This window comes from Daldinia vernicosa (assembly GCF_022497035.1).
Source record: "Daldinia vernicosa strain CBS 139.73 unplaced genomic scaffold F5Y00scaffold_53, whole genome shotgun sequence".
NCBI classification, from domain to species: Eukaryota; Fungi; Ascomycota; class Sordariomycetes; order Xylariales; family Hypoxylaceae; genus Daldinia; species Daldinia vernicosa.
In genome coordinates this window covers 60519-83537 of record NW_025953969.1, presented here as the reverse complement: position 1 = coordinate 83537, position 23019 = coordinate 60519, and the positions used below count along the sequence as shown (strand labels likewise).

The 23019-nt window shown below is 46.3% G+C and overlaps 5 protein-coding genes across 5 annotated transcripts; 4 read left to right on the top strand and 1 right to left on the bottom strand.

Moving 5' to 3' along the window:
- Nucleotides 1-764: 764 nt before the first annotated feature.
- Nucleotides 765-2467, bottom strand: F5Y00DRAFT_245743 (serine hydrolase FSH). The gene is made up of 5 exons (XM_048009016.1): nucleotides 2250-2467; nucleotides 1719-2181; nucleotides 1642-1660; nucleotides 1492-1569; nucleotides 765-1431 (listed from the first exon to the last, which is right to left on the bottom strand). Exons 2-5 carry the CDS (start codon nucleotides 1758-1760, stop codon nucleotides 917-919), a joined length of 654 nt encoding a protein of 217 aa, XP_047861601.1. The 5' UTR covers nucleotides 1761-2181; nucleotides 2250-2467; the 3' UTR covers nucleotides 765-916.
- Nucleotides 2468-2801: 334 nt separating this feature from the next.
- Nucleotides 2802-4815, top strand: F5Y00DRAFT_245741 (uncharacterized protein). The gene is made up of 5 exons (XM_048009015.1): nucleotides 2802-3337; nucleotides 3404-3423; nucleotides 3477-3584; nucleotides 3637-4022; nucleotides 4080-4815. The coding sequence occupies exons 1-5, from the start codon at nucleotides 2920-2922 to the stop codon at nucleotides 4561-4563; spliced, it is 1416 nt and encodes a 471-aa protein (XP_047861600.1). The 5' UTR covers nucleotides 2802-2919; the 3' UTR covers nucleotides 4564-4815.
- A 3741-nt stretch (nucleotides 4816-8556) lies between these two features.
- On the top strand, nucleotides 8557-17738 carry F5Y00DRAFT_245737 (uncharacterized protein). The gene is made up of 12 exons (XM_048009014.1): nucleotides 8557-9461; nucleotides 9517-9661; nucleotides 9718-9986; nucleotides 10052-10394; nucleotides 10446-10536; nucleotides 10590-10660; nucleotides 10725-10810; nucleotides 10861-10975; nucleotides 11107-11622; nucleotides 11675-11825; nucleotides 11879-16406; nucleotides 16465-17738. The coding sequence occupies exons 1-12, from the start codon at nucleotides 9297-9299 to the stop codon at nucleotides 17620-17622; spliced, it is 7638 nt and encodes a 2545-aa protein (XP_047861599.1). The 5' UTR covers nucleotides 8557-9296; the 3' UTR covers nucleotides 17623-17738.
- A 939-nt stretch (nucleotides 17739-18677) lies between these two features.
- On the top strand, nucleotides 18678-20303 carry F5Y00DRAFT_255122 (MFS general substrate transporter; the record flags this gene model as incomplete). The annotated part of the gene is made up of 2 exons (XM_048010261.1): nucleotides 18678-18770; nucleotides 18921-20303. The coding sequence occupies 2 exons, from the start codon at nucleotides 18678-18680 to the stop codon at nucleotides 20301-20303; spliced, it is 1476 nt and encodes a 491-aa protein (XP_047861598.1).
- A 1287-nt stretch (nucleotides 20304-21590) lies between these two features.
- F5Y00DRAFT_265301 (uncharacterized protein) lies at nucleotides 21591-22505 on the top strand (the record flags this gene model as incomplete). Its single annotated transcript, XM_048011777.1, has 1 exon — nucleotides 21591-22505. One exon carries the CDS (start codon nucleotides 21591-21593, stop codon nucleotides 22503-22505), a length of 915 nt encoding a protein of 304 aa, XP_047861597.1.
- Nucleotides 22506-23019: the final 514 nt, after the last annotated feature.

The window sequence follows — 23019 nt, the reverse complement described above, 5'->3', positions numbered from 1 at the left end:
TGTGATCACACTTGGGGTAGTCGTATATGATTGCTTAAATACCTATCTACTGTATCTTTGACGCCAAAGCGCGAAATGAATCTGGTGATAGTGTTTGTTGACTGTTGACATAGGTGGAGACATCAGTTTGAGTCTCGAAAATTTCGGGTTGTCGTATAATATCACGCCACCTGTATAGCTATACCTAAATCTGATAGAATACCTATCTGATGATCCATTCGATTACTTGTTTAGGAGGGTGGTAGACGAGGAATAAACTAGTAGAAGCGATGATACACTACCGTAACCGAGGCTCCTAATGTAAGGAACTCGGACGAGTGCATATTAAAATCTCGTTGAGTCTGTATGGTCTTTATGGTAGCGACCCAAATATTCAAGGATGCGAAGATGCATTTGCAAGGTTTGTACATGGCCAAGCAGAATATCTAGGTAGCGTCAAAAAAGTGTCGATTTTGTAAGTACTAACATACCAGAAGGCTCATTTTCTTATTCACACAACTCAGCGAAATACTTTAGACTGCCTTTAAAACTTATATTAGAATATAGTTTAGAGCTTATTTTATATTATAATAACTTTATATGTATATTGCTTGATATTGTCACAAAAACATATTTTACAAAAGTCTTCCCTTTGTTAGGCACTTATTTTGACGCCATTCTGCCAAGTAAAATAGGGAGCGGGACTGAAGTGGGACTGAGGCGGGAGAGCGGGTATTTTTACCTATTCCGCAGACGTGGATAAGGAGTAGATCCCCTGCTTCGAAGTTTCAAAATCTGCGATCCTTGGAACAATGGAACCAGCGGTAGAATTTTATTACATACACGTATACCGACTCCATAGGGTATAGACTCCATAGGGTATGTAATCCGTATACTACATACTACTCAATACATATTGTTCATCCGGCACTGTCCATTATCTGGTACTGTCCATAGCATTCTCAATCACGTGTTCAATGGCTCGGAGAGCTCCAGCTAAACCCTTGTCCGATTTTGCCCCCGGCACATCGTGACCCAAGTCGTGAAGAAACACTTCCCTGACGCTCTCATCACAGATTCGGGTTAGAGACTGATGAACTTTAATCTCATGTGCCCCGGCAGTTTGGGCCCAGATATGAGCTGTCGGAATGGTCAGGAGAACCCCATCCGTGTCGGGATCGATATATCGGATTACGCCAGTTCGGGCCTGGTCGGGATCGAAGGGTAGAGCGGCGCAGAAAAACACGGCGCACTTGATACCACCAAACGAACCATGCCTGGCGTCCTCTACAAGCATCATTGCGGCCACGGTACCGCCTTCGGAAAATCCCATAAACCCATCAAACGGTCCTTGACTCTCGACAAACTCGATCATGTTGTCACAGAGTTCTCGATCTTGGTCTGCATCATGGGCGACGTAGCCGAAAAACTCGTCGGTGATCGCATCGGCCCCTCGTTATATTAGTGAGCCTTCTACCGTGGGGAAATGCACTACATCGTGGGAGGACTTACCGACATCTGGCTCGGTTGATACCGTGCCGTTCACAAACACGAATTCGTGATCCCGGCCGAGAGCCTCCCTGATCCTTACTAGATAGCGGTTATTCCCAGGCCTAGTGTGATATCCGTCGGGGACGGGGGAGGACAAGGAAAGATACTTACCCGTCTGCATCTCAAATATCTTTCAGGTACCATCAGCTTATTTGCCTCCGAGCACGCCATGGGGAAGGTAAGTGTACCTGTGCGCTGGTTCCCCTTCCATGTAAACAAAGCCACCTCATTCTGGAGATGGCCGAATCGCTATGCTGTACCTAGACCTTGGTATTGGGTAATGCCAAATACGTAAAACTGAGATATGACAGGCGCAGGGTCTCCAAGATTATATGCATAAGGGGTTTAAAGCCTTAATTTCTCTCGCTGCAAGAAGATCGTCTTCGTCTAGAGTTGAATATGCTTTGAAGGCCCTAGAACCATACAAGTATATTGTTAATGAAGAGTTCGACTTGTTTTAAGTCAGGCTTTTGAAAATACTGCATGACGTTTTTTTTTTTCTTCCTTTTTTTCTTCCACTAACGCCATATTTTTTCCCTCTTTATCTCTTTGCCATTTGCCTACATGTGTGGGCCAATCCCCGGATCGACGTGATTAAATAGATACCTAGTGTATTTATTTCGTGGTATATGTTAAATCACCGACCCACTACTGTAAGTCATGAGTAAATCAGCCGGTTCCCCGACGTTTTAGGTGATTACGATGGCTTGGATAGGTACCTTGGCTTGCGTGGCTTGGGATTCCGAATACTTGCATGGGTAGTATAGAATTTCGTGGGTGGTCACATTTGTCGTGGTCAGTGCAATACAATGCGATAAAACCTCTGCCTAGGGTTACGTGTTACGTGACGAGGTTTCGACGGACGTAGCAATTCTGATATTTTGTCTATAACGTATAACCGGTACCTGAGGGTGCGTTGGGGTTTTTTTTTATTTTTATTTATTTTCATTTTTACTGCTTTCCCTCGTACTTATTTTAAATGGACTTGTGCAAGTTTTATGTGCCCAACATTACATGCAGGTATAAAATAATTTACCTGTGCCGTTGATGCTTCGGCCGTTTTTATTATTAATGATCCACTATAATGTCACTAACCTGCATTCACACCCTGTATTCTATAGCGACTATCTTATAGCGTTGAACCTGTCAAAGCCTCAGGTTTATACAGTTTTAGCGGGGACGTGGCGAGAGAGTGTTCCCTAATACACGGGCAACAAGGGGTAGAATAAGCACTAGAATCCGACCCATGGCTAGGAATTAACGGGAATGAGTCCCGCTGGACAAGGGCTTCTGGGGAACGATTTTGGATCATGAGCTTCTCACAATGCTTCGCTAGGTTTGGCATAAGAGTTCTCGTTGTAAGAGAGTCCGTGTGTAGCAAGGGGACCCATGGGGGCCTTTGGGGGTTCTTCCTTTCCACCAAACCCCTTGTCGCTATCAAGGATCTCATACTCTATCTACGATTCCACTCCCCCTTATTCGATCCTGACCATTGGACTCTTTTATATACTTGTAAACCCACATGAATATCTTCGTCTTGCATGTAGTAGACGGCACGCGACTCTTCACAACAAATCAACGATGTCGGACATAATACCGTATCTCCCAAAAGACCAACAACAGGCGGCTCTCAATGCGCCAGCCTTAGCAGCCCCGGATGGCGTTACACCCAACTTCGACCACCCTTCAAATAACAACGCTCTGGCCTACGGTGTCATCGCCGCCTGCGTCGTCGTCTCGAGTCTTTGCATGATAATTCGGTTCTACGCAAGAATTTTCCTCTTCAAGAAGTTAAAGCCGGAAGATTGTACGTTGTCCACGTTGACATTTTGGCGCTTAGGATTCTTTTGCTGACATTATTCCATCGATCTAGATATGATTTTGCTCGCTTTTGTTGGTTTCGACCGTTGCCGAGTTCCCTTGTGATATCACTAACATTTAGCTAGGGCTTCTTCATATTTTGGACAGTTTTCGGGCTCCGACTGACAGAACACCCTGGGTACTTTGTTCATCAATATGAAATCCGCGTTAAGGATACGATTCCCTACGCTTTTGTAAGATTTAAGACATGGAATTGGCTTGTTTGGAGGAAGCTAACGAAAACAGGATGTCCATTATGCTGCTATTGCATATGCGATTACAATTCCATTTATCAAGATAGCGATCTTGATCGAGTGGACGCGAGTACTCGTTCCTGCCGGTACGCGAAATGCGTTTATGTGGTGCTGTTATGGACTCATGGGATTAAATATCGCGCTTTTGATCTCGATCCCTATCGCATTATCCCTCATTTGCTTCCCGTATGAGAAGATTTGGGATTTGACGCTTCCCGGGACTTGCAACAACCAGTTTCTTGTCGGTCTCGCGTCCGCTGCGATTAACCTCTTCATCGACGTTTGCATGTTGGTTCTTCCTCAAAGAGTTATCTGGAACTTGCAGTTATCGTTGAAGAAGAAGCTTGGTGTTTCCTTTTTCTTCTCCCTTGGTATCTTGTAAGTTATGGGAACGACGAATCTTGTTTGTGCATATTCTAATTTGCAATCATGTAGGGCTTGTATTTCGGCTATCTTCCGAGTAACGACGCAAGTGGCTATTGTATCCGAGGCGGACGCCATATACCAATTCGGACCCGTGATGTTTTGGGCTTTTGCAGAAATTACATGCGGTTTCATCATCGCATGCATGCCTTCTACTCCGAAGATTTTAAAAGACCACGGCGTTCTTGACAAAATGCGACGGGCGGCGAGATCATTCGTAGGGTTGAAAAACACCCACTTACGTAGTTTGAACAAGCCCACCGCGTCATCAGTCACAACCCACACCCACACGAATACGTACAAGAAGATCGACGAGTATGGCGTACCGATGAAGGACCTCCAGCCATCAGAGTCGACAGAACAACTCAGAGACGACAAGTTTGATCAGGGCATCCTACGCACCACTCGCGTGACTGTAAAGCAGGAGTATGTGAGTGATGCCAAGGGTGCCACCATGGATCACGGCGCCCTCTGGCATGGGGATAACAGAGTATAATATATAATATTCGTGCTGGCCACGATGGGGTACGATTCATCGGAAAAGGTTAGCCGGCGCCTTACGTTGAATTTCTTGTATATCAGCGCGCGCATTCAGTTATGAAAAAAAGCAAACATTAATGCATATTGGAATACGGTTCGTCAAAATTGACCGAGGTCACCTTTGTATGTAATTAGCAAGACAGGCCGTGAAGAGTGACCCGGCGTGGAGGTCATTGAAAAATATACTGAATAATATTATTCCCGCGGACTATTAAGTCTTAGCTTTTGGTGATGTACATGAACGAATTATTATCTCCCTAAAGTATTGTACCCTTACGGTTGATATCGGTTTCTGTTCGTCATACAATATCAGTGCCTTATTACTATCTATGCATGTCGACGCAACAAGTAATATACTCCATTGGTGTTTATATCGTCACCAAGTTTGATCATTTCGATTGCAGATTTTGAAAGACGCCACGCATTAGGAACCTCACGGACTTAGTTGTTTGATTCACATATTTATATACCTACCTATTATCTGTATACCTAACGTATGTCTCACTCGTTTGGCTTCACGTGATGGAGAAATAACCATAAGGCCAGTAATAATGTCGGTACGAACTGCCATTAGCGTTGCTACGGTGGAGTGACGCCTAATAAATAGAGTCCCTTTATTAAAAGGAATCGGGACGGGCCATGCTTACGCGGGGGTCAAACGTTCGAGATCCTTAGTGTATTTCAGGGGTTCCCCTGCATGAAATGCACTAATACAGTTCATAATTTGTGACTAGAACGAGGCGAGGTAAAGCAAAGTAGCAAAAGATATTCCGTTCAGCACTAACAGGTAGTTATAATTTCGACTATTCATAACTTTTATACACGCGTGGTTTATGCCGTGTAATATGTATGCGAGCACCATCCCAGAGGCTTGGAAGAACCGTTTTCGTAATACGTCGGTCGAGTTCTACAACGTCTGCATGTGCGTCTGTCTTAGATTAAACATTTTTTATTCGTCCGAAGTATATAATATGACATTTTTAAATAAGTCGTGCGACGCACATACTTTGATAAATAGGTTAATTACCTAGGTACCTAAGGTAGTTATCTTAACTTCCATTGCTAAGTTGTACACCTAGGTACCTAACCTATCCATCATCGCCGACGAGCTATCACCGAAATTACCTTTGGACTCTTAACGACGGTGTCGATACTTACCTATACATAGCTGACATAGCTATTAGCTCATCGTCTCTATTGTAACCCACTACTTGTGGATAAGGTGGATTTTACACTAGTGTCGCTTGTAGTGTACATACACAGGGGGCCCTGTTTACCCAAAAGGAGGGAAAAAAAGCCGAGATGATTTACAGCGGTCCCTGTGGGACGGTTATGGTCTTAGCTGACAGTATTGCCCACGATTTCGGCCGTGAAGATTCCGGTCCGCCATGTATTCACCTACCTAACGCACCGGGACATCAAAATTCAACACCTGTCCCTCCGAGCATACCTAACATCACTACCAAGAAGTTATTGTCGTAAGTTTAGGGTATCTTGTGCGTGGGTATTGCCATGGATTTTACCACCGAGTGGTGTATACCTCATAGCTACCTAGAGATTCGTACCAAGCTGAATGATGATGTGTCGGAAACTTTAGACTCGGGAAGTTCTAATGCAAAGCATAAGGCGGTGTTGTTGGTCGGGGTTTGGTACGTACAATAGGTATTACGTCTCATTACGTGTGTTAGGTACTTGTTATCAACATACGAAATCTCCTGATTCTTTTAGTTTTATTTCCATGAGAACTTGGCTGTTGCGCTTTTCGTATATATGAAATCATCTCGCGTAAGCAGTCAGAGGAGATCGACTGCCTTTTTAACATTAAAGTAAGATCACGAAACCGAAACTGCCCGAAGACGGGTAAGATAAAATAGCTTCGAGAGACCCGACGCGGGAAAATAAAACATTCGGTAACTGTCATTTTGCGCTACTGCGTACTCTATCGAGCCTATGGGGTCTACCATAACTGAGGGCCCATGGACGTGGAAAGTGGTTAAGATGTCTTTGACGAGGTTACATTTTAGTTACCTGTTATCTGTTATGGAGAATACGCACATTGAAGCCTTCGTTTTCACTTGGGACCGCTCCACACTATCGCTTACGTAGCACAACAAATTTATAGCGAAAAAAATGCATATTGAAAGAATGACATGTCTTCTATAACTCGTAATAGATAAGCTCAACTACTTATACTCGGGTACATAGTAACTATATGATGTAAAAGAAGAATACCTAGTTACAAGATTTAAAAAGATCCTCACAAGGATATATATATTGCAGCAGGGATATCTAGCAAGCGAGGTAACCGCACGGACAGTTGAACTCATACACTGCATAGTATGTATGTATTCCAAGAAGCTAAGGTAGGTTGTGCTGTCTAGCCTGCAAAGTACCTACATTACGTATTTTACCAAGTTCAAACGGTAAATGATAAATCATTCTCTATAAACAGTTTTGTTATCTGCCAAAGCTAACCGCTAACCGGGCTCTCTTATACAATACAAGCACTGCAACAGAACAGCTGCGTGTTGAATCCTACGGTCACGCATGGTGCATATGCGATATGTTTATCCATTGCTACAATGCATCATGAGAATTATAAGAACCCCGAAGCGCATATCGTGTTAATAAGATTAGACTTAGTTAAGACTTACGCTGATCACACACCCCACGAACCCGAACCATAGGTTGGGTACCTAGGTAATAACTTACTTATATACCCGATTACGGTGAACCGGAGTCGCGGGGTGAGCCGTTCGGGAATTCTCCACATTGAAGAATATTCCAACTACCCCTGACAGCCTAAGTACCTCCTTACCTCTTATCTGAACTCCCAATACCAGTTGGCCAGCCACCAAACGCAATATAATAACACATAAGCCTCATTTCACTACTGATGACCCGTTACTAAGGTTCAGGCTTGCAGCAGTGACAGACAGTTGCATGCATCGCGGGTAGCGTATGTAGTTTATTTTCATCATTGATAGCGTACACCGAGGTGACCAAGACCCCATTCTTTCTCAAAACCCTTGTCATCCTTATTACCCTTATTATCCTTATTACCCTTGTTATCCTTATTACCCTTGTTATCCTTATTACCCTTGTTATCCTTATTACCCTTGTTATCCTTATTACCCTTGTTATCCTTATTACCCTTGTCACCCTTGTTAAGGGTCCCCTGTTCGGGTCCTAATGGTAGTTGGTTTTTAAACTCGTCCCGCGAGATCGGCACCCCTGTGCCTACACTACCACAGTATGTAAGTCGCTTCCAACTTCTAATTTGCCCACGTCCCGTCCCAGTAGCCGATAACCTTGAACGAATTGTCGGTATGGCTCACTAAGTTTCGTCGTCTGCATTCATATCATACTCTAGTCCGCCCGGCAAGGTTCTTGGATTTACTGAATTAGGCAATACCCGACCTTTTGGTCCAAATTGTGGGAATCGAAACTGTCTGATGATCAAGCCGTAGAGGACAGGTTTATTAAACCCCAACTACACTAGAATCATGAATTGATGGGATAGGGTATTGTATTTTACCACAGGCACGACTGGTTATGACTTTATGATTCGTTGCGAAGGGCCGTAGACTTCCAAGCTGGTGAAGACTCCATGGCGTTTTAATTTTAGATTATATATACCTCCTTATTGTATGTATGCCTAGCTCCAACAACGGTGTTTGACGTACGTGGCAGAGAGCAGTCCCCTTCGACGAATTGTTCAAGTCAACCATATACCGCTAAGTGGATCAGTTCTAGCACTAAAGTTACCTCCTTCGTGACATGAGCTTTATAGTATCTTACGATATTAAGTGGTCTCGGCAAGTTCCCTGATTCGACCCCATCCGGTTAGCTAGCTACATGGAAGTGCAAGTATGTATCCGAATCTAAAGGCTTTTATCCGCGACAGTCTTTCTTCACCACTCCCGTTTCCTAGGAATCTAATGGGAGAGCTGCAACTACGTAGTGCAGCAGAAGTCACTTTGAATATCCACACCCACCTTACCCAGAGGCATACCCACAGACATACCCACATTACAACGGTCTAGGTTACGATTACCCAGACTAGCTTGGCCAGGGCAAAAGCGCTTGTGAATTTGTGCGGTGTCTGCCCCAGGCGGAGCCATACTGGGTTCTAGCCCCGGACTGAAACGAATATAGACCGCTAACTGCCGGCCAAGATTCTTTAACTAGTCACTAGAGGACTACACTAGTCCATAGTATAGGCAGTAGCAGGCCGTTACAGCTAACTTCACACGTAGGAGGATGGATCGTACGTACCGGCTACCATACCCGGCATACCACAAAGCGTTGGCATAGTCTATATGAGGAATACATAGCGGCATGACCATCCAATGAAATCAAATTTCTGCAGTTAGGAGCTTTGTATTCCACCCATGAATCCATTATCTGGACTTTCACTTTGCTTCCCCTGGCCCTACGAATAGCGGTTGGACACCTTCCTAGCCGAACCATGGGTGACATCATTGCTGATTGGCACCCGAATATAGTCTTACCCAGCAGGATGGTCCAGAAAAGATACAAGTTGACAAGTAGCTCTGGACGACACTTCCTATAAAGGTAGGGTGGTACGCCTATTCCTAAGCGAAGGCTTTCGAGCATACTTTTGTCCTCCTACCTGGCCACTGGACTATAGCTTTTAGATAAGGGGTATAATTACATTCTGACACGATGACTGACGACATAGCCGTTGTAGGATTTTCTTTTAAGCTTCCTCAAGATGTTAACGACGTCTCTAGTTTCTGGCAGGTACTCCAGGACAGGAAGAATTTGATGACCGAGTGGCCAGAGTCTCGTATTAAGAATGGTTCGTTCGAATCGAGCAATGATAGTAATGTGAGTTAATCATGTTATATACATTATATTATAGACGTTGTCTAATATTCTATAGCTTCGTTGTCGAGGCGGTCACTTTATTACAGAAGACCCAGGAGCGTTTGACGCGCCGTTCTTCTCCGTGACCGCGAAAGAAGCGGCTTCTATGGATCCATTGCAAAGGTGGACTCTTGAAGCATCATATCATGCTTTCGAAAATGGTGAGTTAGGTATCGAAAATCCCACCACGCTTATGGCACTAACGAAGGATATACAGCCGGAATACCACTCGACCGGCTCAGAGCCTCACGCTGTGGTGTATTCTCCGCTTCAATGACGGATGACTACAAGAGGATGATTGCACAAGACCCCGACAATGTACCTCGCATGGCAGTCACAGGAACCTTTGCCTCAATTTTACCCAACCGCGTCAGCTGGTACTTCGACTTACACGGACCCAGTATTCACGTTGACTCGGCTTGCTCGAGCAGCTTGTTGGCTCTCGATCTTGCCTGCCAGTCCTTACGGGCTGGCGAAGCATCGTCTGTAAGTAAATGATTTTTACCAGATGATCTACTTATTTGGATTCTTCGTGTTAATGATCTCATTAGGCAATTGTCACTGGGTCTAACCTGATTCTTGGCCCTACTATATACCAGATGTTATCATCACTTAATTTCTTATCTGCAGATAGCCGTTGTTACAGCTTTGACCACCGTGCAAACGGCTATGCTCGAGGAGAAGGCGTTATTGCCCTCGTGATTAAACCACTATCGGACGCTGTGCGTGATGGTGATATGATTCGAGCAGTTATTAGGTCTACTAGTTCAAACCAAGACGGCCACACGCCGGGACTTACACAACCCAGTCCTCAGGCTCAGGAAGACCTGATTCGTCAGGTTTACAAGAAGGCAAATCTGCCTCTTGACGTTACGCGTTACTTCGAGGCTCACGGTAATTATGTGTCCTGACGATAGGAGACTCATTGCTGACAACACATTTTAGGGACGGGAACACCAGTTGGTGATCCAATCGAAATGAAAGCTATAGGGAAGGTTTTCAGAACAAGCCGTTCGCCAGAAGATCCTCTTTATGTGTATGTCAATGAACGGTTATTTATCTGAATCTCAAATTCTAACAATATCGCAGTGGCTCTGTTAAAGCAAATATCGGACATTTAGAAGGAAGCAGTGGCTTAGCTGGCGTTCTAAAGTCGATATGTAAGTTTCTAGCATCCTTTTGGTCTATATTTGAACCTTTCAGTAGTGGCTAATACCTCTTTAGTGATTCTTGAAAAGGGTATAATACCGGGAAATGCAAATTTCGAAAAGATAAACCCGAAAATCGACGCAGATTTCTACAATGTCAGGGTAGGTTATTATGAATCCTTAAACTAATTATTGGGTTAACATTATCGCAGGTTCCCAGCGAGAACGTCCCTTGGCCTTCTGAAGGTGTGCGCCGCGCTTCAGTAAATTCATTTGGATTTGGAGGAACAAATGTCCACGTTGTTTTGGACGATGCTTTGCATTACCGTATGTTACATTGAAATATTTCTTCGTCTTCTCTGGGCACGGGACCTCTTCGTCGGCTTGAAAAATAGTTACGGCGCCTGAGAAATGCTCTCGATTTTTAACAAGATTTGAATGCTAATTCCTTGCTGCAGTACAAGAACGAGGGCTATCTGGAAACCACTGCACCACCGTGCTTCACAAAGCAAATGGTTCGACGAATGGTGCTACTAATGGTCATAGTAACGGAGTAAACGGTCACCATTCTAATGGCCACCAAGCGGAGTCTCCGTCAAGACTTCTTGTCTGGTCTGCAGCAGACGAGAAAGCCCTCAAACGTATGGTTGGGGACTACCAAGCCTTCTACGAGAGCCATATCTCAGATAACCCAAGCAAACTTGACGACTTAGCTTTTACATTGGCCAACCGCCGAAGTCATATGCTTTGGCGAGCATTCGCCGTTGCTGGCGACGGATCCAAGGATGCGAAACTTACAGCAGCCAAACCAATTCGAAGTTCTGCTGATGCTGGAATAGCTTTTGTATTCACTGGTCAGGGAGCCCAATATGCCAATATGGGCTCGGACCTTCTTAAGTATCCCTTATTTAAGACGACGTTACAACAGATTGATGAGATATACCAGAGCCTGGGTTGTAAATGGTCGATATTTGGTAAGAAATCAGAGGATCTATGAGATTATTGATATAACTAATACTTGTATAGATGAGCTTCACAATAAGGAGAATATTGACCGCCCTGAATACAGCCAGCCTTTATCAACAGCTCTTCAATTAGGACTGATCGAGTTACTAAAGAGTTTCGGCGTCGTTCCAAAAGCAGTGGTCGGACATTCATCTGGTGAAATTGCCGCAGCGTGAGTTTGCTTACCCCTGAATGCCTACTGTTATTCTAATTTACGCCCTAAAGGTATGCGGTTGGCGCACTATCATTGCTAGCAGCTTGCAAAGTATCCTACTTCCGAGGACAGCTGGCTGGGCAGCTTAGAGCTACGAGCTCTTCTCCGGAGGCTATGATATCTGTAAATCTTTCCGAAGACGAGGTCCAAGGGTATCTGCAGAAGATCAGCGCCGAGGTCGCGGCCCAGATTAATATCGCCTGTATCAACAGCCCGTTAAACTGCACGCTCTCTGGCAAGGAGAGTGCCATCGACATCGCCAAGGAGCAACTCGACAAAGATGGCATCTTCGCTCAGAAGCTTAAGACCGGTGTTGCATATCACTCACCCTCTATGTCTCAAATTGCAGATGAGTATATACGCCAAATGGGTTCTCTTGATGACAATAACCCTAAGGGTATTAAGTCGTCAATCCCAATGGTCTCGTCAGTTACAGGAAAGCCCGTTAAGCCAGCTTCGCTAGCGACGCCCCAATATTGGGTTGATAACATGGTTTCTCCCGTCAGATTTTCAGATGCCGTGGATGTTCTAACACAGAAGACATCAACATTGAAGGTAGGCTTAGGAAATATTACTGACCTGATTGAGGTTGGCTCTCACCCCGCGCTGCGTCGGCCGGTTCAGGATACGCTGGCGAAGGCCGAAAACAAGAAACAGCAAATACGGTATAGCTATGTACTTCATCGATCCTATTCTGCGGTCCAGACTACTCTGGAACTTCTCGGGCAACTTTTCTGCCATGGGCACGCAGTATCCATCCCAGCGGCAAACCAAGAGTCGTCTGACAAACAGCCTCATCGTTTCTTGGTCGACTGTCCGAAGTATCCTTTCGACCACTCAAAGACGTACTGGGCCGAGTCTCGTCTCAGTCGAGATTTCAGGTTGCGCGAGAGTACCAAGGGCGAGACGTTAGGAGCAAGGTTTTTCGACTGGAACCCGCTCGAGCCGAGGTGGAGGAACTTCCTCAGTGTTGAGACTACGCCATGGATTGGAGACCACGTCATCAGCGGAACCACTCTCTATCCTGCTGCAGGAATGTTGATAATGGCGATGGAAGCCGTACAACAGATCCAACCCGACGGCCGCAAAATATCAGGATATTACGTGAAGGAGGCCCACTTTATGAACCCTATCGTAGTCAAGGAAGCCTGGGAAGACCGGACGGAGACTATGCTTCATTTGCGACCGGTGAAGAGACCGTATGAGAAAGAATCTACTTGGTCCGATATCACGATATATGCATTTTACGATGATCGATGGACCGAATGCTTTAAGGCCAGCGTCCAAGTCGAGTACGAAGAGCCCACCCAAGCTGATATCCAGGAAGAACGTCGACAGGCCCACCAGCGGATTGCCGACCGGTTCCTAGAAGCGCAAGCGTTATGCACGAGACCTGTTGACTCCCAAGTGTTCTATGAGGACGCTACCGAGCATGGCTTGGCATACGGAGAGGCATTCCAAGTTATAGAAGACATTCGGTGGGATGGCAAGGCAAACACCATCGCTCGCGTCGACATGTCAAAGTGGAAGACAACAAGTCTCGTTCACCCTGTGGTCCTGGACTCTGCTTTCCATGCCTTGCGAGTGAGTACGACTCTAGGCTTAGACTTATCCAATGCTACAAATGTTCCAGTACGTTTAGTAGATGGATGGTTTTCACAGACCGGATGGCAACAACCTGAGACTTCTTCGGTCAAGTGGTTCGCGACGTCTGAAGTTAAAGGTGGCCGAGAAAGCGACGAGGGTTCTATTTACGCTTTAGCGGATGATGGATCTGTGCTGTGCACAATGCGAAGACTAGTCACTGGAGTTGTGTCAAGAAAGAATGAAGGGAGCCAGGCTGCCAAGAAGCTATTGTATAGCATCGACTGGAAGCCGCAGCTAAGCTTGATCGAACCGAAGCAGCTCGAATCTGCAGTCGACGCTGATACTTTCGTCAGAGATGAGAACACAATGCTACTTCATCATCAGAAGCTGACATTCGTCCTGGACAAGGTGGTCTCCAAGACTTTGAAACTGCTGTCCGGAGAGAAGGGTCAGAAGGTCCCCGATTCTCAGAAGAGGCATATAGAGTGGCTTGAACACCACGTCAAGTCTGTCCCTGCCGAACGAATAGCTGAAGATATAAGCGAAGAAGAACTCGAGGTTCTCCTTCAAGAGGTCGAAGCCCTTCACCCACCATGGAAGCTACACACAACAGTAGTACGCCGTCTAACTGATATCCTCACGGGCGAAATAGACCCGTTGGAGGTTATCTTTGATGCAAACTTGGCCGACGTGTTCTACGCAGATATGTTTGAGCACGTGTGCGACCACAGAATGCTGAAATTCCTGGACCTCGCTACCCACGAGAACCCTAAGCTCCGCATTCTCGAAGTTGGTGCCGGAACAGGTGGTATGACATCCCGCGTCATTGCCGCTTTGAAGGAACTCGAAAAGAAGAGTGGCGCACTCAAGTTCGCAGAATACACGTATACTGACGTCTCACCCGCTTTCTTTGAGAAGGCGACAGCACGATGGCAAGACTACAAGGAAAGGATGACTTTCAAGACCTTTGATATGAAGCGTAGCGCCGAAAGCCAAGGCTTCGAGCCGGGCTCTTATGATTTGGTCGTCGCCGGAAGTGTTCTGCACGCCACGGAAGATTTGGTGGCTACGATGAAGAACGTGCGCACCACCCTTAAGCCGACTGGACACCTCTTACTGCTCGAAGTTATTGCGCCTCAAGATGTCGTCACAAACTTCACATTCGGTCTCGTGCCTGGTTGGTGGGGTCGTCGAGAAGAGTGGCGAGGCCTATCCCCTGCGATACCCGAGAAGCAGTGGGATGACGTCTTGAAATGGACAGGATTCAGCGGAAACGACCTTGTCCTCAGAGACTACAAGAGTGAAGCTTGCCATATCTTCAGTATAATCGTATCTAGGGCCGCGGAAGAAGTCCGCGAGGCGGCCTCCAATAAGTCGGGACTTGTTCTTGTTGTCGATAGCCAGTCGGACGAGCAAAACGAGCTGGCTAACTTGATCCACACTAGCATTGTTAAGTCGCAAGATCAGCAGGCTCGGATCGTTGCTCTCGATCAGGTCGCAACGGCAGATCTATCCAAGGATGATACGGTAGTCTGCATTGCTGAGATGAGCAAGCCTTTCCTTGCGACGCTGTCTGAGGACAAGTTCAAGTTGCTTCAAGGACTCTTGAAGCACGCACAGACTTTGCTGTGGGTCACGGCGACGAGCTTGGAAGATGAACAGTATTCACAGTATGGTGTTATGAGCGGATTCTTGCGATCTATTCGACACGAAGAAAGCGAAAAGCACATCGTAACAGTCGCGATTGAGTCTCAGGGGGAGACTAAGGCTGATTATGCTCAATATGTCGCCAAGGCCTACAAGGCGGCTTTTGAATCGAAGACCGGGGAGCTAGAGTACATTGTCCGCAACGGCCAACTCACTACGGGTAGGGTCGCAGAGGATATCTCCGGTAACGATACGCTCCGGTCTCTCCTATATCCGCAATTGAAGCAAAAGCCTTTCTCGGAAGGACCGTCACTAAAACTTACCGTTGGCGAGACCGGAACCCTGGACTCGTTACAACTTGTCGAAGATATCGCGCAGCAAGCAGAACTTCTCCCGCACGAAGTAGAAATTGAGGCCAAGTCATGGGGCCTGAATTTCAGAGATGTTCTGTGCGCTTTGGGCCGCTTGGAGGACAACGAATTAGGTGTTGACTGTGCCGGTGTCGTGACCAGAGTAGGACCCGACACCGACCCGGAGATCCGACCAGGTGACAGAGTTTGCATGGTTTCGATAGACTGCATGCGAACACATCCGCGCGCTTCGGACAAGGCCGTTCTGAAGATTCCCGATAGCCTATCTTTTGAGGCTGCCGCATCGATCTTAGTTCCTGGCATGACAGCCTACTATTCTATGATCGAACTCGCCCGTGTTCGCAAGGGCGACAAGGTTCTCATCCACTCTGCCGCTGGTAGCACTGGTCAAATGGCAATTTGGATGGCGAAATCGAAGGGAGCCGAAATATTCGCTACTGTTGGGTCTGATGAAAAGAGGCAATTCCTCAAGGATACCTTTGCCATCCCTGATGATCACATCTTCAACAGCAGAAACACTTCGTTCGCCCAAGGAGTCTTGCGAGTGACCAACGGATATGGTGTTGACGTAGTCCTTAACTCACTTTCGGGAGATAGCCTGAGGTCAACTTGGGAGTGCATGGCGCCATTTGGTCGCTTTGTGGAGATCGGTGTAATTGATATTAAGGCCAACTCATCGCTACCCATGGCCGGCTTCGCCAGGAACGTCAGCTACTCAGCTGTTGACTTACGCTATGTCATCCTCAAGAACCCAGAGCTAACCTACGACCTTCTGAAAGCCACTATTGGTCTCCTGAACGAGGGTACTGTACAACACCCCGGCCCGCTACACCCCTACCCCGTGTCGAAGGTCGAACAGGCGTTCCGTTACCTCCAGGGCGGAAAGAATATTGGACGTATCATTCTAAATGTTGAGCCCACTGACGTGGTTCCGGTAAGTAATCCCTATAATGAAGCACCTGGAAGAAAAAGCAAACTGACGTGTGATCTAGCAACTCCTTCTGGAACGACGATCGTGGAGATTCGACGAGAACGCATCTTACGTGATTGCCGGAGGATCCGGTGGTCTTGGTCGCGCCATCATCAAATGGATGGCCGACAGAGGCGCAAAGCACTTGATCGTGCCATCGAGATCAGGTAGCTCGAAGCCCGTGCTCGCCGAAGTCATTTCGGACTTGGCAAAGCGCGGCGTCAATGTCTTTGCACCTGCGTGCGACGTATCTTCATCCGAATCTGTTGCCAAGGTCCTCGAGGAGGCCGGGCGCACGATGCCGCCTGTCAAGGGTTGTATCAATGCCGCCATGGTTCTCCAAGACGCCGTGTTCGACAACATGACCTTCGCCCAGTGGGATCTCACAATTAAGTCTAAGGTTCAATCAGCCTTGAGCTTACACGAACTGCTACCCAAGAACCTAGACTTCTTTATCCTCCTATCCTCACTTAACGGTGTGTGCGGAGCGTTAGCACAGTCTAATTATGCGGGTGGTTGCTCGTTCCAAGATGCGCTCGCACGGTACCGCGTTGCGCATGGCCAAAAGGGAGTTTCGATTGATATCGGCTGGATGAGGAACATCGGTATCGTCGCAGAGACGCAAGCATACCAGCGTCAACGAAAGAGCTGGGATGACATGCAGAAGATTGACGACAAGGAGCTCTTGGCCCTTCTTAGTGTGCTTTGCGATCCTTCGGAGCCTGTCCCATCGCCTACTGGTAGCCAAGTCCTTTTCGGTCTGCGCACACCGGCTGATTTCCTCGTCAAAGGTCAGACACCTCCGTCTCTGCTAACCAGGCCCTTATTTTCTCCGTTCTCCCATGTTGTTGGAGAGGCCAAGAGCGCCTCCAAGGATGCAGGTGTAGACGTGGCCGCTCTCTTTAGATCTACGGCAGATGCTAGCGAACGCATCCAGATCGTCATTAGCGCATTGACCCAGAAGCTGGCGCGCTCCATGGCCATCTCGGCTGACGATGTAGAGCTGAACAAGCCGCTTTCTAGTTACGGTGTCGACTCCCTAATGGCGGTCGAGCTGCGTAACTGGATCGGAAGGGACTTCCAAGCCAGCGTGGCTGTTTTCGATATCATGGGTAATGTGCCTGTTTCAGCTATCGGAGACTTGGTTGTAGCTAAGAGCACTGTTGGGAAAAGCCAGTAGTTTGTAAGAGGATGGTGATGAAACTTTGGGATACTAGGATCGTGTATGTTAGCTGTTTTTTTATGAGATGTCGCTCGTAGCGCGTTCAATTATATTTACCTACTTTTTTCCGTTAACTTCAAGCTTCGAGCCCATCTATAATTCTTTGTTTGCATCCACTCAGCTATACAGCTAGCCTATCGTAAACCTGGATGGGTTAGTCTCTTTGACGCCTTATTCTTCCCTATTTCCCTATTAGGAATGTTACTCCAGTATTCCGATCTCCGATTGGTTGTGGATCTATGAATAGGTAGAGTTTATGACTCAGAAGCTTACCTTGAGGTTGAAGTATCACAAGCCCGAATAGTGGGGTCAACACTGTCTTTACAGAGTGAATGTGTTCCACCAATAAGATGCCTGGGAGTGATCTGATAAGACAATGGCCGGGCATCTGATAATAGGATTCTATTCCCGGAATTTCTTTGTCGGAGTGGGCATGGATACTACGTAATACCTATGCATTGTCACCAACAGACTACACAAACTATAGGAACTGACATGCATATTCGGAGTTACGACGGAATACGAGCACTTCTCGCATCACGCCGGATTTCCATTTTTCAGCATGAATAGTATTCAATATTCACAGCGCCGAAATCGCACCCGAGGGTCGCCATTACGTCTTCAAACCGAGATTCGATTCCTATTCACTAATAAGATATACTTTGGATCTTGTTCCAACATATATTAGGTCACTTGCTTGATGATTTCCGCCCAAACATATCAGCGAGGCGAGGCTCGATAGGGGTACCACTGTTCTGGTGTCCAATGTATGGCAGGGGGATAATTGTAAATTTCGCTAATGCAGTCAGCTGTTGGGTACTGTACTCTAGACTGCACCAATACCCCAGCGAGATATATAATGTTATATATAATGGCAATAGAGCTATGCCCGTCGCTAAAGACCCTCTCCTCTTACCTTTAGGATTCCCTATAATGGGTCCCCTGGGCCGTTATTTAAATACATCGTTTCCTCTCGCACGGGGGTTGACAAATTCTCAAGCATCGTATACAGTATGACTACCCAAGACGCTGAAAAATACCCGGTCAACACCGAACCCGTAGAGCCGCTTGCCGACTCAGCACAGGTAGAGGTAGATCCGCTATTGGTAAGTTGACCACCTAATGTTCCTATTCAAATGAAAGCGAGATGAGACAGAAAGGCGATGCCAGCCTCGGGGTTCAGATCAGAAGACAGTAGAGATACTACCTACCTAAATATAGGAGGTCTGGGGCAATAATTACTAAACCCTTAATAGGTTACCTGGAGCGGCGATGGCGACCCTGAGCACCCTTATAATTGGTCACTAACGCGCAAATGGACAATAACTATCCTCCTCTCTAATGGAGGCTTGGTGACTCTCATGTCTGGTGCAATGCTGGCTCCTGCCCTTAAGAGCATCGCAGCAGACCTCGAGACGGACGAGGAAGAGACTCAGATATTCCTTTCTATTTTCGTATTGGCCTTCGCATTTGGCCCTATGGTCCTGTCGCCCCTCGCTGAGGTTTTTGGACGTCGGCCGGTATGGATGCTATCGAGTTGTTTCTACATCCTGTGGAATACCGTCGCTGGCTTTAGCCAGACGCCCGGTCTTCTCATCGCGAGCCGGATACTTTCGGGCATCGGGGCCAGCGCCGAGTTCGCCATTAGCAATCCCGTTCTAGCAGACACTTGGATACCTGCAGAACGCGGAACTTCATTTGCCATCTCCACATTTATTCCTCTTCTAGGACCAGCACTCGGACCTATCATAGGAGGTGCTGTCTCGCAATCGATCGGGTGGCGGTGGACGTTTTGGATCCTTTCTATATACGATGGGTTTCTCGTAATTGTAGCCTTCTTCGTATTCTCGGAAACATACGAAGTCATCCTGCTCAATAGAAGAGCGACTAAGTTACGGAAAAGTACGGGGAACCCTTACTATACCGCGACACAAGCTGCATCTGAGACGTTGAGAAGCAGGCTATCTGTTTCTCTAACCCGACCTCTACGACTACTTATAACCCAGCCTATTCTACAGGTTGTTGCGATATTCCTAGCCTACAATTTCGGAATGCTCTATCTTGTCCTGTCAACATTTGCAACCCTATGGATCGAGCGATACGGGCAAAGCGAGACAAAGAGCGGGCTTAACTATATCGCTCTTGTCATCGGTTATACCATTGCCGCGCAGGCTGGTGGTAGAGTGATGGATCGCTTATGGGCGTACCTAAAATCCAAGGCCGGTAATAACACGGCACCGGAATATCGCGTGCCGCTCATGATTCCCGGAGCTATCCTCATCCCACTAGGCCTGTTAATATACGGATGGACAGCAGAGAGGCATTTGCCCTGGATAGTCCCCGACGTCGGCATCGCCATTCTCGGCTGTGGCATCATCAACAATACACAGTCAATGCAGGCGTACGTGATGGACGCCTATCGCCAGTATGTCGCATCTGCGTCGGCAGCTTCGCAGTTCCTGCGCAGTATTGCCGGATTCGCGTTCCCTATCTTCGCCCCGGCGATGTATCAGAACTTAGGATATGGTTGGGGCAACAGCGTCCTTGCGCTCACGTTTGTCGTGATCGGGTGGCCTGCCCCTTTTCTTCTGTGGACATATGGTGCCAAGCTGAGGGCGATGGGAAAGCCACAGAAATGAGTTGTCGAGTGTTGGTAAAACTACAGTATGTACTAATAGGAGCTAAGCAGTCTGATAAATGAAGGGTTGAAGCACTAGAGCTTATAGTCTAGATAAAAAATATAGATTTATACGTTACCATAGGTACCTGTTTAAGGGTTATATCACTAACCTCTGACTAGCGCGTGTATACTTGGAAATTGGAAAGGAGGGCATTGTTAGTAATATAATTGCTTGATTTAAATGTTACAAAGACGATATGAACACAACCAAGACATTGTAAATCCCTAACAAATGTCCCCAATCTTGATTTTCGCTAATTTAGTTAGGCTCAAAGTAGTCGTCTAGTAAATACCTATAATTAGATACCTAGGTACGTAAATAGGGAGAGGTACGGTATAAAATCACACTGTCACTAGGTATTTACTTCTACCACGCGTATATATAAGTCTTCGCAGAATAAACGTGTGAGTTTATATCCTAGCTGGACACAGCTACACTTCGGTTATCTTCATTTACTAATATCATAAGCTCTAGGAATCTAAAGTTTACTCTATTTAGTCTCCGAGCGTATTGAATTACCCACCTAAGATACCTGATAGGTACCCATAGGGATACAATATAAAGCTTTAAGGATATCAGATAGCAAGATAAACATGATTCATTGAATATTTTTCAAACTTTGTTTGCCCTCTTGTGTCATCTGTTGTGCCTTCCGTGTGCCCTAGAAAAACTTTGCTCGTCGTTATCCATCGTAACTTCTTCGTTGACGATGCACACACCACCTGATGGTGGTCCATGCAAAATGTTTCTATGCAGGACTCGAGACTCAACAAGAATCTCGAGTGCTTGTGTACCTAAGTTACCCACCTAAGGTAGGAAGTTACGGGCTAAGGTACGTCCCTAAAATAGAAGTTACGCGGCATGTTGTTATGGCTACCTTAAGTACGTTTGCTACGGTTGTCACCCATATCGTACCTTCACAGTGCACCTCCTCACTGTCCTAATACCATGAATCACTGGACTAAATACGCACAACCTGAATCTCTATTTAATCATTGTGCCATAAACAAAGTCCAACCTTAACTTCCTTTAAGCATCAGACAATTCAAACACAATTCAAACAAAGTTCTTGTCCAAAACAATTCATTATTTCCCCTGCCCATACTCTCCGGGCTTGGGTATAAAACTACTTACCTCTACCTACCTTCTCCTAAACACACGCATATTTTTATATTCAACACATTTCTTCAAGGAACAGCCGTATTCAACTCTTAAACCTACAGAAACCGAAACATCTGTCCCAAAATGAAGAACCAAATGAGCCTCGAGGAGCAAATGGCTTCGCTCGAACTCAGGGAAGCTATAATCCTAAACGGGTTCAAGACAGACGCAACGCCTAACGAAATAATTCTATCCGCCGTTAAGAAGGTTCCAACATCTACTTCTAAGACAAACTTCTTTTCGCTACCACTAGAGGTACGGCAAATGATTTACGATGAGGTCTATATAACTGGATGGGACGACGATGGTATATACGACTATTCCCAGCTAGGTCTATATTATCACAAGACCTCATTTCCAAATATCGGTCTCAGTCGAGTATGCAAACAAATGTATAGCGACGTCACTCCATACATCTATAAGAAAGTGAGCGTAAGTCTTCCTCTCGAAGACTGGCACAAATTCTTCTACGAGATTGGCCCTCACAATATACGCCATATCCAAGAGATCACGATCAACTACAGGTGTTCGTTGTGGGGAGGTGCCTGGAACTGCTGGGGACGGGATGAACACAAAGACAACTATAACAAATGGGAAGGAATATTTCGCAGTATTTCTCTCGGAAGCATGAAGCCCAAAAAAGTCATGGTTTGGTTCGACCCCTGCGACAATTACTCCAGATATGAAGACGGCACGCCGGTTGATGGTTATCAATACCTACGCTGCCAAGTTTACGAAGACCTATGGTTCGTCAAGGGCATTCTTCGGTGCTTTTGGCAAGCTCGGAAAATAGAATTTCGTGGCGAATTCAATCCTCTTTGGGGACATACCTTACGCAAAGGTCTCGACTTCATTCTTAGACGCGACGGTGACGACCGAATGGCACTATTCAATCCGAAATTTATCTGCCCCGCTGTCGACCTAAAGAACTGTACCAAAATTTCCGACGTCGTATATGATAAGATACAGACGCCATGGGCCAATCTACCAACTTGGTGAAGGAAAGCTCGCAGAGGTTTGGCTTTCAGTGCCGAATATTGTAGACAGATAGCGATATGAGGAACGGGGGGGGACGCTATGCGGGAATTTCATGGAGGGACTCGGCGTGGAGCGCCATGGATTAGGTGGGATGGACTATGATCATATGTCCCAGGACTGAGACGACTCGGAGGTTATGAGGTGATTTAGGGGAATTCCTATTGCATGGTACCAGATTGTGATGCAGGATAAAGGAGTTGTTAGGTTCTATTTCAGGGTTCTCTTCTCTATTGTAATAAAGTTACACCATTAACCCCTTTGTCTTGTACAATGAATTGTGTTCATTCTGTTTATTTCCTGGAGTAATGCCTAAGGTTTACCTTAGGATGTTGTGTTGAATGCTAGTAAAAGTTTTCTATATCTTTGTATTTTTAGTATGATGGTGCTCATTTAGTTTAGAGGTCTAATAAGAGAGTTGAGTATCGTTATAAAATAATTTTTCATGTAGACACTCAGCTGGGTAGGTAGGTAACTA